The sequence below is a fragment of the Perna viridis genome, chromosome 12 (genome assembly GCF_037379345.1).
Source record: "Perna viridis isolate PV_CMFRI_1.1 ecotype Kerala chromosome 12, ASM3737934v1, whole genome shotgun sequence".
Lineage (NCBI taxonomy): Eukaryota > Metazoa > Mollusca > Bivalvia > Mytilida > Mytilidae > Perna > Perna viridis.
In genome coordinates this window covers 12,516,639-12,533,064 of record NC_142456.1, presented here as the reverse complement: position 1 = coordinate 12,533,064, position 16,426 = coordinate 12,516,639, and the positions used below count along the sequence as shown (strand labels likewise).

The window sequence follows — 16,426 nt, the reverse complement described above, 5'->3', positions numbered from 1 at the left end:
CACAATAATTACTGTAATGTACATAATAATTTTTGCATACACTGTAAATGATTTTCTTGCTCCTTTAGTTTGTCATTAAATTATAATTGATTCTATGTCCTTTGGCATATTTTCAGATGCTATAACAAAACTTGAAAATAAAGCATACCTGAGCTAATAGAAGGTATAGCAATGGAATTCAGACTCTGTGAAGCAGCTTCTGTAATGGCCGACATAACTGTCTGCTTCAAATCATCCAGACACTGCTGTTTTTTACTATTGGGATAAGAATGCCACATAGGTCCTACCGCATGGATGATGCAATGGTATGGCAACTTTCCAGCTGTAGTTGAGACACATGTACCAACTCTCAAAGACCCATGATGGTTGATATAATCATCACATTCTTTATTAAGTTCATAACCAGCACTATCACTGATGTGGTAAGCAATGCCCCCACCATGCTGGAGATCTTTATTTGCTGCGTTGACAAGGGTGTCAACGTTCAGATTTCCAATACCAGCTGAATAGACAAGAACATGAATGCCTTCATTTGTTTTAAAACATTTCCCTTGATTTACACTGGAGTCAGGATTGGTACTTTGGTTTTTAGCTGGATCTCGACTATATTCATTAGTTGCTATTACACGATTCCTTCGTCCAGTTGTCTGAATCATTCCTAGCTCAACCTCCACTACATATTTTGCTTGTTGCAAAAGCTGATAATTCTCTGATTTCATCAGAATTTTGTTTCTATCAATACCCATAATACATAAAATTCCTTCATCCAGATTATTCACTCTGTCTTGAACAGCCTCAAATTGATGCTCAAATGCACTGGGTGGATAAATTTCTATGCTAGGAAGGTGATGGATTACATTTAGTTTACTTTCAATGACAGTCCTTATATCATGAATGTCTGTAGATCCATCCAATGTAAAGATAGCTCTACCTTTTTCATACCTAGGTTTTAAAACATTAGCTCGCCAATTGTCTTCATTGGTAAAATGGAGTAGTACACTAAAGTCATCCTCAGTGATATTAAAGTACAAGTTCAAGTCAATTATTTTCTCCAATGCTTTACTTACTTCATCTAGCTGCTTTTGCGTACCATCACAAATCACACAATGTGAATCATCTTCAAACACAATATGAAAGTTCCTACTTTTGAACTTTTCCATAGTTTTCTTGGCTTTTTTCACTTCTGATTCTCTAATTTGCCAAGTTGATTTCATTGTTGGCTGAAAATTTTAGAGCCAAATATTAATGACTTACGCTGAGCTTTATATTTTTTTGTGAAATTTAACATAGAATGATATTACAAACTACAATTTCCTGTGATTTAATAATAAAGCAAAATATATTTTATATATTGTAAATATATAAGTAACAAAATCATATTGTACAAACTTCAGAATAGTTTTAAAACACTACAATTAAATTATAATCATATATGCTTATGTGAGATGCATCAACAGAATTACCTCCTGTTGGAGTACCTTATCTCTTGTTGGAGTACCTTACCTCCTGTTGGAGTACCTTACCACCTGTTGAAGAACCTTACCTCCTGTTGGAGTACCTTACCTCTTGTTGGAGTACCTTACCTCCTGTTGGAGTACCTTACCTCTTGTTGGAGTACCTTATCTCTTGTTGGAGTACCTTACCTCCTGTTGTAGTACCTTACCTCCTGTTGGAGTACCTTATCTCTTGTTGGAGTACCTTACCTCCTGTTGGAGTACCTTATCTCTTGTTGAAGTACCTAATTTCAATAAAATCCCATTGAGTGGTTTAGAAGGAGTTGCCTTATCAAAAAAGGTAGATAGATCATTGGAAGAATGGTCACAAAGGGTGATTTAGTGCGAAATATAAATATAAAATTTAGTTTGACTACATTCCCTGAAACCCTACAATTTATTTCACCTTTTAACTTCAAGCTGGATTTTAAAGATATTTTTTTTTTCAACTTGGCCTAACTTTTCAAGTATATTTCCAACATTTCCAATCAACTTTTCACAAAGACTTCTTTAGCTAAGTTTACCTGAAGAGAAGAAACATCATTACAAACTTTCTGGAACACCTTTTCCACTTTTCCATTCATCCCAACAACTTCTACTGTGTAAGGATAAGACTTTATATCTGTTATATGCCAGTTTGTTGTGTTCTCTGCAATGACAAGGAGAAAATAAATACATGTGTACTGATGAATGAAAGATTTTTAAATTAAAAGAAATGCTTAAAAAAGAGAATACAAATTATGAACAGTCCAAATAAATGTCAGAAAAAAAACAGCATAATTTTACAATTTGAATACATAAAACAAACCATCAGATTTGTAATATCTCACTAAGGTATATGCATAAGGATCCATATACCAACCTGTTTTAATATGCTATTGTATAATAATTGTTTTTATTTTTACCATATTTTATGAAAATGATTGGTCCTGTATTCTGTGATTTTTTTTATCATAAGTGTTATGGAGAGATATACCAATCCATAAAGCATAAATCGCTATCAAATCACAGAAATCAATGTTGAAATTTTCTTTTCTTGAAATTTCACAATATATAAACCAATTATAAATATGAAATATGTAAATTTTGTGTGCAAATATGTTTGAAAACATATACCAGATCTATAACAGCATATAATAAAAAATCATGTCTTAGAACAATTTTCAAAATACCTTTATATATATCTTCATTAATCAAAAAAAGTATCTGCTTTAGTGCAATCTAATTCATCATCATGTGTTATTTCTTAAACTTAAATTTAAATTTAAGCATAGCCTGACCATAATAGATTGATTGATACACACATATAGTCAAAAGGCATATGTATACATGAGCCCTAAAACCCATATTGCACAAGACATTCATGAATGGACATGATTCAACCTATACCCCCTAAAAATCTTTTAAATATTGAAAACCTAAATTTTCCTTGCAAGCTGCATGAACAAGAAAAAAAAACCACTAAAAATAAATTGGTACTTTATTAAATACCTTCATTATTAAATGCAGTAAGAGGAAGTGCAAAGCAAAACAAAACAGCTGCAAATCTGAATTGACATCCTAAAAAGTGGGTTTAAAGTAATAAGATTTCAAATATATATTTCATGTTTCAATAAAATTTCTGTAATTACCCTTTGCTAATACAGATCCACTGTAGTAATCTGCAACATTAGAATACTCTTGTGTGTGTAAGAAAATTCTTATATATTTGACATAATTAATTTCTGGTCTTTGATTCTTTTGCAATTTTCCATTTCTTGAGTTTAAAGTAGATTCATGTTCATAAATTTCCTGAATCAATATCTCTATTTGTCTCTGGGCTGGAAATCTTGAAGCATCAAGGAAAAGGTCCATTATATGTAACTTATTGCCCTGCATTAATGTTATCAAGTCCATCATCATAGCCTTAGTGCCTTCCTCTTTGATTGCTGCTGAGATTGTAGTGACAAAACATCCATCATTTGCATCCCAGACCAAATTCATACCTATAAAAGAAACAAGTGTAACCATATATTCAATGTTGTTCAAAACTTGATTTTATCACTTAGTAACTTTGTAGTTCTGTGGAGAAAAAAAATAAAACAATTCCAAATAAAAAAATTGTGTGCAAATTTATTTTTGTATTAATCATTTTTTACAGAACTTACTATGTATTCTGTTGTACTTAGAAACTATGTCATTCCTAGCCAAATTTACAGTTTATTACAAAAATAATCCTTCTTTGCAATAGTATATACTTTAAAACAATTTCTGAATTTTGATAAACTTATACTGTAAAAATTATTAATTCATGAACAAACTTATATTTAATTTTATTACTTCTGTCCTTGTACAAAACAACAAGGTCTTAAGGTAGATCATACCCAATATTTTTAGTAGATAAATTTTCCTAGTTTTTCTCAATGATGACCTTAAATAAATATACTTTAGAATTTTAATATAAAAACATAGGTCACCAAACCTGATTTTGAGATAATGGAGTCTTCTTAAAGCCAATATTTTACTCCATTTTATATGGATTCTGTAGGGAATTTTCAATATTTTGCAGACTTCTAAAAAAATTTTTTCTAAAAAAAAATGTTTTTAACTCTATATAAAGAACAACTAACTGACATTCTTTCATATTTCAAAACAAAAAACTCAATTTCTTGCAATATAAAAAAAAATAAAATTACCTATACATTTCAATAGAACAATTTCCCACCTATTATCTCCCCTTGAAAGAGGCTTATTAAAAATAATGATTTGAATTTTACCATTCTAATTTTTATGTAAAAAAAATCATTTGAAATAATTTTAAAATATTTTTACATAATTTCAAACACTATTCGTTAATTGAAAATATATATGTCTGTATGATTTTGCAAGATGACAGAAAGTAAGCTCCATGTAAAATGTTAAATCTTAAAATTGAGTTTCTCCTTCTTTCTAGAATTTATCTTGATTAGGCCAGAGAAAATATGTCCATTTCCTGGTACCCTACCTACTCTAGTTTATTGTGGCTACCATCCTCATTTTATGGCTTATTCGGCTCAAGCACTAAAGTCTAGATTGTTTGTTTCCCCAATGACTCAAAGTAAAACGTTTTTGAAAAATAAAACGATTACCCTACTTACCTACCCTATAATTTTCTTGCTGATAGCAGGAAACAAGATGATAATTTTTTTCTTTGCCTTACTGTACAAATGCATATAAATGTCCAATGTTCATATGAAGTTCCATCAAAACTACTGACTACCAATACTTTAAGGACAGAAAATGCTGTTCAGCCCATCCTGATAATTTAGTATTCTATTTTTTTTTGCAATCAAACAAAGTTTAAATTTTAGACTATTAGAACTTCAATGTGGATCAATTCAAACAAAGGGCACAAAATAAAAACAAATATCAAAACTCATCAAAGTCAGTAGACCAAAGAACTACAATATTTCAAGACTTTAAATTAAACCTATTTAATTAGGTCAAGAAGTTTGTATTTAAAAAAAATGCTTTTTCTTGGACCCACCAAACAATACTCGACTTTATCATTAGCCATTTACATTAAATCTGGTGGAAACTGGTTTACAGTTTTACATAGACAAAGAAAGGTTATCATATATTTGAAGGCTACAAGAACATTAATAGTAATGTGGAAATACATTTACATCTCTGAACATAAAATATCTGAAATGCTTCTATACCATACACAACTTTTAAAAATTCTTTGTAGTAATTGAATAAAGTTTCTACTCCCTTGGCTTCCATTGCAAAGTCATCCGATTTTACGCCTGCTGACCCTAGTTGACGTAGATATAAGTGAAGAACTTTTCAGGAATGAAATTGAATGTGAAAGTCATCTACGCTGGTCATAACCCCATAAATCAATCCCAACTTTCCTGAAAACTGTGGAACAAATGTTATACAGATCCATACACTTTTCACCGATGTGGTTATCATCTTGAAAACCACAAGTGAACAATTAAGGTCTTAATTTAAAATTTCAACCTTATATCCTCCTTATGTGATATGTGCACAATTTAAAAATAGTATTTTAATAACTGTCTGGTGTAGAGAGGTCTTTGGATTATTCAGGATTCTATTTAGGCAGTTTACACTGTACTACAGCATTAGACAGACCAGCCAATGTTTCATTCCACTAGTCCCATTTACCTTTTACTGACTTTTAGTCCCATTTACCTTTTACTGACATATGTGTCAACATTGCATATATTTATACAAACCTTTACCAGATGAACTTCCTACTACAACCCTTAGCTCTTTATAAGCCATCCCACTGTAGTAATCTCTGTCAGATACAATCACTCTACATTCTAAATCTGTATACATCACATGCTTAGGTGGTAAATCTGAAATATTTTAATTTTTGTGAAATTCTGAATAGTTCAGTGTCATCAAGCAACATTGTCCTTTTTGCATAACCTAAATTGGTACTTTAGCCACACCCCACCAATCTACTTCAATGAGGTATCCCAATACACTAAAAGCATGCATGTTAATTACAAATGGCGCAATCTATTACTGAATTAAAATATAAGAATTCTTTTCAATTGCTAGTTAGATTATGGAAAATAAATGACTTTGGGTCAGTTTACACAGCAACATAATTCGCTTCACATATCATATATTCAGTGTACACGAACCCAAAGTGGTTTATATCCCATATAATCTAACCAGAAATGGAAAACAATCCCTAAATAACTCATACCAACATTTAATCAGTAAAGAGCATACCAATTTTTTTTCACAACTTCATAGGAATTATATGTAACATTCAACAAATTAGATACATTACCAAACAGGATCTAAGGGGACATGTAAAAACTTAAGGATACAGAATACGAAAAAAATCCTCCTGTCCATGAAAAAGAGGCAATTTGAAATCAATCAAGTACATTTGTTCTGATTAAAATATTATCAATTTTTTATAAACCTCACAATGAAATCAAGCCTGGCCAAACAAGGTGAAAGTTCAAGGGTCAGATAAGACACGATTTAATACAGATTTAATAGAGATATTAAATCCACTATTTTTCTTAAAGAGGTCAAGGATAAATAACAAAACTTACCCCATCCTATCTTTGCTCTATTTCTACTTCTCAGCCAATTATCTACATCTTTAAACAGCTGCAACAATACAACTATTATTAATAGTACATTCTAAAATCATATACACTACAAGTAGAAAAAAAAAACACCTTGAAGGGCCTAGCTTGATCTATCACAGAAGTTGAAGTGAAAGTGATATAATATCATAGGGGTATTGCATGAATCCATGGTGAACATTGGTACTTGCAGAGTAACATATTGCACCAGAGTGCAAGTGTAATATGATACTCTGTGAGGGCCAATATTTACCATTATTCATGCAATAACCCTTTAATTATATAGTAATATTTTTTCTAGTGTTCCTGAAGTATTATTTTGCACTGACATGTGATTTTTACTAAATGTTCTAATTTTGCACTAGGTCTAACATAGTTGTACACTCCTTGAGATGTCAAGGTTTGCTGCATGCACAATACCCAAATGCACGCTAAATGCTCACCAAATGCACGATAAACAAATGCTTGTATCTTGCGTTTAAACAAACGCTTGTATCGTATGTTTAAATGAATGCTCCTACCGTGTGTTTACATGAACCCTTCTATCCTGCTTTTATCGTGCCTTTAAACAAACGCAAAACAAAGTGTAAATGCATGATAAACGATGCACCAACGTTAAAATGGGAAACGGGAATGTTTCAACTAGTGCAATAGCACTAGTGCAATATTACCTAATAGTTTTCCTTTAGCAGTGTTTATTTTCAATAAACATGAATAAAAATTGTTAAATCATTTCATTGTATTCTTTTAATTGAAACATGTACAATAAACTTAGATTTTTACACAGACATGTAAACTATCAAATGAGTCGTTTGGCAAAATTTTCCGATACTTGATAGCACATTGAAATTAAAGTTATATATATTCAATACAGATCCTTGCCTGAATAAGTAGTTCAAGTTCAACAAAGCTTGATGCCAGCCACTTGTACATGGTGTTTAAAGTCCTTTTTTGTAGTTAACGGTTGTTATTTTGCTACTGATCTATAAAACCTTCACTTTGCTATTTTATTTACTTCAGTTCCTTTTTTTCTAGGGGGTTCAACTTATTCTTCTCTGCTCAAAAGATAGGTAATGTACTGTTGCTTTCTTATCATTTTGTGTACTGGATGACAAGTGTGCAATATGAAAATCAACATTCGTTACATCTTGGTATTTTTCCCAGAATATATTAAAAAGAGCAAGAAAAAGAGTAATGAAACATATATATTGCACAATACTTCTTAATAGAAATAGGAGAAACATTTCAACTATATAATAAAGCTGTAAACACTCTAGGCCAATTTCAAAACATTTCTTAAGATTTCCACAGCACTTTTTAAACAAATTTGTTTCTCATACCTGTACTGATTGTTTTCCATCAAACAGCACAAACACTACTGTCTGTAAATACTTAGGTTGTGTCTTTCCAAATTCATTCACTGCTTCTTCCATTGTCTTGGCAACCAACAAAGGGGGATAACCCAAAGTTCCTGTGCCTAATGATGGGAAGGATATTGAAGATAGTTTTCTTTTTTCAGCTTCTTCCAAACATCTTATCACAATGGTCTTCAGTATCTACAAAACCTTATAAATCAGCATTTGAAAAATTAGAGAGGAAGTCAATCATCTTAAACAACGAAATAAATTTGATGGACAATAATATGTTCAATATGCAACCTCTTACCTGGGTCCAAAAACATATATCAAACACTATGGAAACCTTGTTGAAAAGCATTGTCAAAATATCAAGAGTCAATAATGAGTTTGAGAAGGAAATGTGACAATAAATATTATTATTATGGCACATTGTGGTTCAATGTCAAAAAGATCCCTTCACATAGTCAAATTTTTATCCAGATATCAGGGAAATGCTTGTTCTAGGCCCCTTTCTTGGTTCCTAATTCCTAAATTGTTCAAGTCCAAACCCCAAAATCAACCACAGCATTTCTTTTATGATATGACTCCTTGTGGTACAATTTCTAAGAGATTCATTCACATTTACTCAAGTTCTTGTCCACACATCATGAACAATTTACTTTCTGGCACCTTTCGGTCCCAAACTCATACACAGTTCAAGTCACAACCCCACAAATCAATCCCAGGCTTTCTTTTGTGGTAATTGGCAGCTTGTGGTATAATGTCATAAAGATTTATACATTTATGCTCAAGTTATTGAACAGAAATGAAGTGTTTGCAGACAATGATAGCATGATACCATTATACAACCACCAAAAAATTGTGGTTTTATAAAAACTAGTCTCTATATACTAGTTGCTTTCTAAGGACTATTTCAATACCATTGCAGATATTTTCCCCTCAGGATTCCATTCTGTGTATAAGGCAACATGAAAAATCTTCTTAAAGTTCAGTTGACCAGCAGAGGTAACAGCAACTTCACCTAAATTAATTCCTTCACCATACGATTTTCTACATTCCTGTTGAATATCCTGACCTCCTTTCTTTAGAAGAAGTTTTGAAACAATACCATGGTTAAGATCTAGGGACGATCTAACCGAGTTAACTATGATATCAACCTGTAAATAAATATTAAAGATGTTAAAGAAATTTCAATGATATAATAAACTCAATGAACCAAAACTTGAATGTGGAATTGAATTTATTGTAAATTTATTATTACAAATGTCAAATCTAGGGTAGGCTTAGAATGTTATTCAGTCTGTGGTGGAATAGTACACATTCCCTTTTCCATTAACAAATCATTAAATTGAAGCTGCAAAGCAAATTTCAAAAAATTGTTCTCATCAAAGGAACCACTGAGTTTTGTATCATTCAGTCAGTTGAGCAGTAAGATGATTAAAGCAGCAATGGGATTGAAGTTATGCTTTGAAGATAGCTGACAGCTGTAAGGAACTAAAATTGCTTACTAAAAACACCATTACTATGAAGATATAAAACAAATTTGAAATAAATTCAAGTAGTATGAGAAATAATTGAAATAGAATTAGGATGGATGAAATGATAGATAGATAAGGTAATTTTCTTATATCTCATCTATCAATGTATTTAATGGGGGCATATAAAAAATCAATAACTAGACAGTGAAACCAATGGAAAGTGTGCAAGATGTCTGCCTCCCCCTAAAATATGAGGAAAATTTTTTTTTTTGCGTAAAATTTTATTTTTTTCATAAATCTACCCTTAAAAAAGTATCTTGCCTTGTTTTGCTTTGCTCAGCCTCAAGTTCAATTAACTCTACACATACCCCCTTTTCTGGAATCCTGAACCCTATGGGACCATTAGCACTTAACACTAGCTACCCACTAAACAGCAAGCTCATAAAGATTTAAATAAGTACTTATAAGCAGTTATAAAAATATTTAATACATATAAAATTTATTCAAGAAAATTACATCTTTCATATTGTTCTATCATGGAATCATACCTTGTGGGCTCCTTCTAACAAATATTTTGTGAACTTATTAAAAAAATAAAGACAGAAAAAAGTCAAGGTCTATGAAATCAAGTTTTTTTGTAAATATCTATGTCTTACCATATAAATGACTGCTCAGTAATAAATGGCATAGGTAAAGGCAAACAGTTAATATGAAAATTTGAGTGAATCACAACTTATGTAAAATGCATGTAATTTTCATGTAAAATTATTGTGAAAGTTTGAATCCTGAAATTTCTTAAACCTACTTTTTTGTGCCTCACAAAAAATATATGTTCTATTCAGGTGAAATACACATGAATATATTTTGCCTATGAATAGGATCAGAACATTACCTTGTCATAATCCAGGATTGAACCTTCTTCAAACAGCATTTTAAGTGGTGATTTCTTGCATCCTGGAGAAATGATAAAAGAAGTTTTTAGGTTTTGACTACATTAAAGATTAACAAATGTTATAAACTTTATGAAAAGCCAAAGGTCCTACAATATTAAAGCATAATTCTTCAGTATATGTATTAACATTTATAATGTTTGGAATGCATTAAATTTGTGCCACAAATACCTGAAGAGACTAACCCATTTCTTCTATTAAAAATGTATGCGACTCTCATCAAATTTCTGGGATAGATTTCTCATCATTTTACATTTTCCTAGTTTTCTACAGATTTCATGGGAGAAACCCAATCTCCTACACCTATATAGTTATATTAGTCTTGACTAACACTATTTTTTCACACTCTTATACAGTGGTGAAAGAAGATTTTAGCATGCTCAATGATGATTGCATGTTAAAAAACCAAAGTGCAAAAATTATTTACACCACTCATTACTGAAAGAGAATCTATATTTAGCATGTAACCTTAACTATAGTAACTTAATTTTTTAAAAGGTTAATATTAGCATTGTACTAAGAATAAGATGTTAGATACCTTGATAGAACTAACCACAGGACAAGTATAACTCATTTCTAAAGGATGTTCATTGCTCTGTTGAAAAATAATAAGGATTTCAAAGAGTTGTGAAATCTTTTACGATTTTTTTATACTGAATCAATATCAGTAGAAAACTAGAGGCTCCAGTGAGCCTGAATCGCTAACATGGTCAAAAATCAGAATATCTTTTTAGCTTCTCTTAATTGACCTTAGTGTACTATTGTCACATTCATAGGCCCAACTCATTTTACTGCCTGCCAGATTTTAGCAACTACATGTAAACTCAACTGCTTTTGAGTTATATGCATAATTTTGCAATTTGACCCCTATGGTGTATACTTTCTGCAAGATCAAAAATCCCCACACATAAATAGTTTAAGATGTTCTACGGAGCATTCATGTTAAGTTTTGTTTCAATCCATCCAGTAAGTTAAGAGAAGATTTTCAAAGTTGGAAATGTGAAATTTGTAAAAAAAAATCCATAACTACTTCATTTGTCAACAGATCTTTCTGAAAATTTCGAAATAGGTCCATCCCAACATGCTGAACAATAGTACTCCTGCAAGATTATAGCTAAGCCTATTTTTGGGATAAATGGAAAATTCTGCAATTTGACCTTATGGTTTATTTTTTGAAACAATGGCCACATTTATTGCCTGATCATAAATCCCCACACAAAGACTGTTTAAAATACCAAGGAAATCTTTATGCAAAATTTGGTGACAATCTGTCCATTAGTTTCAGAAGAAAAGGTGTTGGAAAAAGTTAATAGACAACGATGGACCATGACGACAAATACATAGTGATGGCAACAGCTCATATGGCCTTTCAACCAATTGAGCTGAAAATGACGGGTCAGTGTGCTAGTTTTTGAGATATAAGCATTTCAAATTTTAGCAGGAAAAAGGATTTTTCTTGATTTTGCATTGGTATTTTTTTGGTAGGTTTCATCTATCAAATACACAGAAGAAATATCAAAGATTCAATAAAATCTTCTCAAATAACATTTTAAGGTGTGTTAAGAAATGAATAGTGGGGGTCGTAGGGCAAAAGATATTTTTGCTTTGAAATAGATAAAACCAAAGGATTCAGAAAATTTGACAAAAATGGCTGAACATGAGCAGCAAACATCCTTAATTAGGACTGCCAATAAATATTAGACACAACAAAGTAATTATAAAGCAGATGGTAAATGTAAATACCAAGCTTTCAAGCAACATTTTGTGAAAGATAGAGCACATTTTTATAGGAACTTTACAGCCATCTCCTGATAAATAATAAGGGTTTATATCTACTTATCAACTTTCATCTTTCAACAAAGATGAACAACTAGTGGACACTTTTCTTAAAAAAAATATCAGGAGAACACAAAAGATCTACTGGACACAGAAAGTGACAAATGAAGAGGTCAGGACAGGAGCTGGAATGGAATCAATTAGCACTCAAATTAGACAAAGAAGATGGAAATCAGGTTGGGCCATGTGCTAAGAATGGAAAACACAAGGCATGTAAAACTAGCTATTTCATGGACACCTGAAGGAAGAAGAAAGAGAGACAGAGAAGAACAACAGAAAGTGAGAGACAACCACTGTAGTGAGAGATAGACAAAGATGGAGAGGACTTGTTAGCGGCCCAATTCTCCACACGGGGAGACAGAATTAAGTCAAGTTAATCATCTACTCATCAAAATAATGATAATGTTTTATGCACCTCCACAGAGGCAAACCCAGGTTTTAAGGACAGTAAAGGCCAGACAAAGTAGAGCAGAGCCTTTTTTTTTTGTAATTTTGCAAAAATTAAGACTTCAACTTAAAATTTGGTTTTTCCAGCTACCGGTATAGGGCAAGGGGCCTATGCTGATTTCAACTATATAGTTCTACTTCTCATTCAAAAATCTGAAAACCAGGATTTTTGCCAAATATTTATTGAAAGCCTTAATACAGTTAAACCTGTCTACACCATAACTGAAAAATCTGAAAATCTGTCTAACCCAAATACTTTTAAAGTCCTCTATATGAATTTATAGGTATGTTGAACCTTTGTAAACTGAACACCTATCTAGACTAAACTAATATAAAAGTCAAAAAGTAATAATTAAGGAAGGTGAAGACATTGGCAAACTATTGCATCAATAAGGTCAAATACTAACACACAAATAGTAGTACAGTGGATTCCTGTTAATCAAATAGCCTATAATGGTTTTTTGTCAGAAAAAAATATACAATTATCAGGAATATGCAACAGAAATGATTATTTCAAGGGAAATGTTTTCAATTTTTAAGTGGGACTTATTCTTCAATTAGATTCCTGCAATAGTGTCTAGCCAAAAAAGACAGAAAGAATTGTTGTAAAAACAAGTTCTTCAGAAAATTGAGGTATTTTACAAATGATGAATTTTCTAATCTTTTGGTCTTATGTTATGCAAATAATAGGAATATTTTACATGGATAAGATGGGAAATGCTTTTGTTCTTTGACTTTCTACTGTGCATCAATTTATTTCATTTTTGGCCAACTTAGAGCAATATAGTTTCTGAATGCTTACGGCTTCAACTCTTGAAACCTTCATTTAGTTGTATAGAACCTCAAATTAAAAAATCATGTACAGGTACATGTAGATCCATGTACTAATACACATATATTAGGTCAAACTTAACATTAAAGAAAAAATAACATTATTATCCTTTTAAAGGGCAACTTGGAAAGCAAAAAAAGCAAAAAGTACTGTGAGCAAATAGAAAAAAACACTTGGAAATGGATGTTTTAAAATGTAAAACACTTAAGGTCAATGTCATCTGGCAGTTATTGCATGCATGTTATCTTTCATACATATCTTTGTATCTTAATTTTTTGTGTAATTGCAAAAATACTTCACAATATACATTGTAGGCATTTCGAAGACATGCCTATATAGCATACATGTAGCTCAACAGTCTTGCAGCAATGTTTTTGCTTTTTTTAAATTTTATTTCAATTTTTTAAAGTACATGGGCAAAAAGAATGTGCAACATAAACAATATAAAACATATATTTATACCTTGGTGTGATGTTGTTTCAATAACAACTGGTTTTAAATCCCTTGCCAGATTTAGTTGGTTATCAAGAAATTCATCTAGGTCCTCAAAGCTATCCTTATTTCCAAAGCAGTAAACTGTCACTGGACATTTGAGCTTTTTACTGGAAGATACATGTAATAACCCCTCAACTAATTTACAGGAGTAGTCATGCCAGAAATGGTCCTCAGAATACTGTAGATATAGCCCAAAGCTTTTAAACCCATCTTTCTCAAGAGTAGTAATAATATGTTCAGCCAAATCTTTTATTTGGCTTTCTGTGACTTCAAGCGGTTTTCTCTTTACAACATGCAGAACCATATGATGGCAGTAAACATTTTCAGGGTCTTTAAAATGTAGAATGTCACCAGCAGTATGCTTTTCTTTTCCATCACCTGAAAATGAATGCTGGTCTGGCCCTACAAAAAATGTAAGAAAATATGCCACATCTACTGTAACTGATGGTTGCCAACGCAACAAAATCATACTTATACATTGTAGAACAATCCTGGTAGTGAAAAAAAAAAACATGAATTAGAAGCCAGAAGCATCCTTATTAAGACAAATTAAAATCAAGATGCACCAGGGTGCACAAGCTGAGTTACATCCCCATTTTAGAGAAAGAAATATTTTAGATATTCTAATTCAATAGGGTTTTCACTTACCTGGTATGTAACAATATCCAAAAGTTCCATTTGAATCAGATGCAATCATTTTGAGTTATTGTCAAGAAACTTAATTTTTACAGAAAAAAAAGAAGTTCTTTGACAATTATGACCTTTGACTGGAAATGAAATTCCACCAAAATCAATAGTGTTTTCATTTATGTAACAATATCCAAGAGTTTCGTTTCAACCAAATGTAATTTTTTTAAGTTATCGTCTGGAATCCTAATTGTTTAGCAAACATGCAGATTTTTTTGGCCTTGACCAACATTTTTTTTACCTTGACCAAAACTTTTTCCAAATCTCACTTATCTGGCATGTAACAATATCCTAACGTTTGGTTTGAATCAGAGGTAAACTTTTAGTTATTGTCCAGAAACCTAATTTTTTCAAAAAAAAATTTTTATGACTGTGACCTTGATCTTCTACAAAGTTCCCCCAAATCAAAAGGGTTTGTACTTACATGGATGTAACAAACTCCTAAGTTTGGTTTGAATCAGAGGCAAATTTTTTTTAGTTATTGTCAGGAAATCTCAATTTTACAAAAAAAGTTTAGGTTTTTTGCTGTGACCTTGACCTATCAAAATTTATATCAAAATCAATAAAGATTTCACTTACCTGGTATGTAACAATGTCACAAAGTTTGGTTTGAATCAGATATAAACTTTTTGAGTTATTGTCCAGAAAGCTCAATTTTAAGGGAAAAATGTTTTTGGCAACTGTGACCTTGACCTCACACAAAATTATTACCAAATCAATAGGGATCTGACTTACTTATTATGTAACAATATCATGAAATTTGGTTTGAATCAAATTTATACTATTACATTTATCATCTGGAAACCAATGTTGACGTACACCTGCCTGCCCACCCACCCACAATCACCAAACCAATAGCCAAGTTCAACTTAGTTGCAACTCGGCTAAATATTTAAATTGTAAGTGTATAAGTTGTTATATTTTATATTTTTGAATGATAAATTTGATTCTAAATCTGAAAGATAAATATTTAAGAATCTATTTAAAAATCGCACTTTAACATATTTAGTTTTATATTGATACAGAAACCACACTTTAAAATTTACAGCTTCCTCCAACAGCAATAAAATAACTCCTATATCTGCTTTTACCCCTTTAGTAGTTAAAATTTCCATGATTTGTGTCAAACAATAAATTGAAATACAAAGGTAATGGAAAAAAACTTATTTCCATGAAAAAAAAAACCAACATTATACTAAAAGAAATCCAACATCTTTCAAAGTAATGAATGTGCTTTTGAGTTACCCTATATTATATTGTGTAGACAGGCAGACAGACATTAAGACTGCTGAAAAGTGTGACAGGAATGTCAACAGTCAGGTTTATATATGTTAAACTACAAATACTGACAAAGAGAATACCCTCACTTCAAATGGACTTAACTCTCTGGAGTCATCTGATTGGAATTTACTTATGATACCAAACCTTCCTATAAAAAACATCAAAATCACTCGAGTCCTTTAGTTCAAATATTCCTTTATGCACATCTTCATATGATATCTAACCTTGCTATAACATTTCATCAACATTTCTTGAGCAGTTTAGGAGGAGTTGCACTTACAAGAATTGTGGACAGACAGACAGATGGTTTGATTCCTATATCCTCCACAAACTTTGTTTGCAGGGAGTATAAAAACTCGTCATGTAAGCTGTTTACCATTTTAAACAAAAGGAAAGAAAAATCTTGACAACAAAAACTTGAAATGCATTTGTACTGTGAGAAAAAAAAGAGTATCTTTTACACTTTA

The 16,426-nt window shown here is 31.4% G+C and overlaps 1 protein-coding gene across 10 annotated transcripts in view; it reads right to left on the bottom strand.

Annotated features, from left to right (window-relative positions):
- The window catches only part of LOC148601233 (uncharacterized), a 59,109-nt gene that overhangs the window by 5,866 nt on the left and 36,817 nt on the right, over window positions 1-16,426 (bottom strand). For 9 of the 10 annotated variants that reach the window (XM_088555742.1, XM_088555738.1, XM_088555743.1 and 6 more), the window contains 9 exons: window positions 13,959-14,393; window positions 10,324-10,385; window positions 8,874-9,110; window positions 7,936-8,151; window positions 6,560-6,617; window positions 5,714-5,839; window positions 3,125-3,478; window positions 2,018-2,142; window positions 149-1,220 (listed from right to left, as the gene is read on the bottom strand). In XM_088555742.1, coding sequence (XP_088411868.1) covers window positions 149-1,220; window positions 2,018-2,142; window positions 3,125-3,478; window positions 5,714-5,839; window positions 6,560-6,617; window positions 7,936-8,151; window positions 8,874-9,110; window positions 10,324-10,385; window positions 13,959-14,393 — 2,685 coding nt within the window. Of the gene's footprint in view, window positions 1-148; window positions 1,221-1,258; window positions 1,739-2,017; window positions 2,143-3,124; window positions 3,479-5,713; window positions 5,840-6,559; window positions 6,618-7,935; window positions 8,152-8,873; window positions 9,111-10,323; window positions 10,386-13,958; window positions 14,394-16,426 lie in introns of those variants that run through there. The other variant, XM_088555746.1, reaches the window with a different exon arrangement.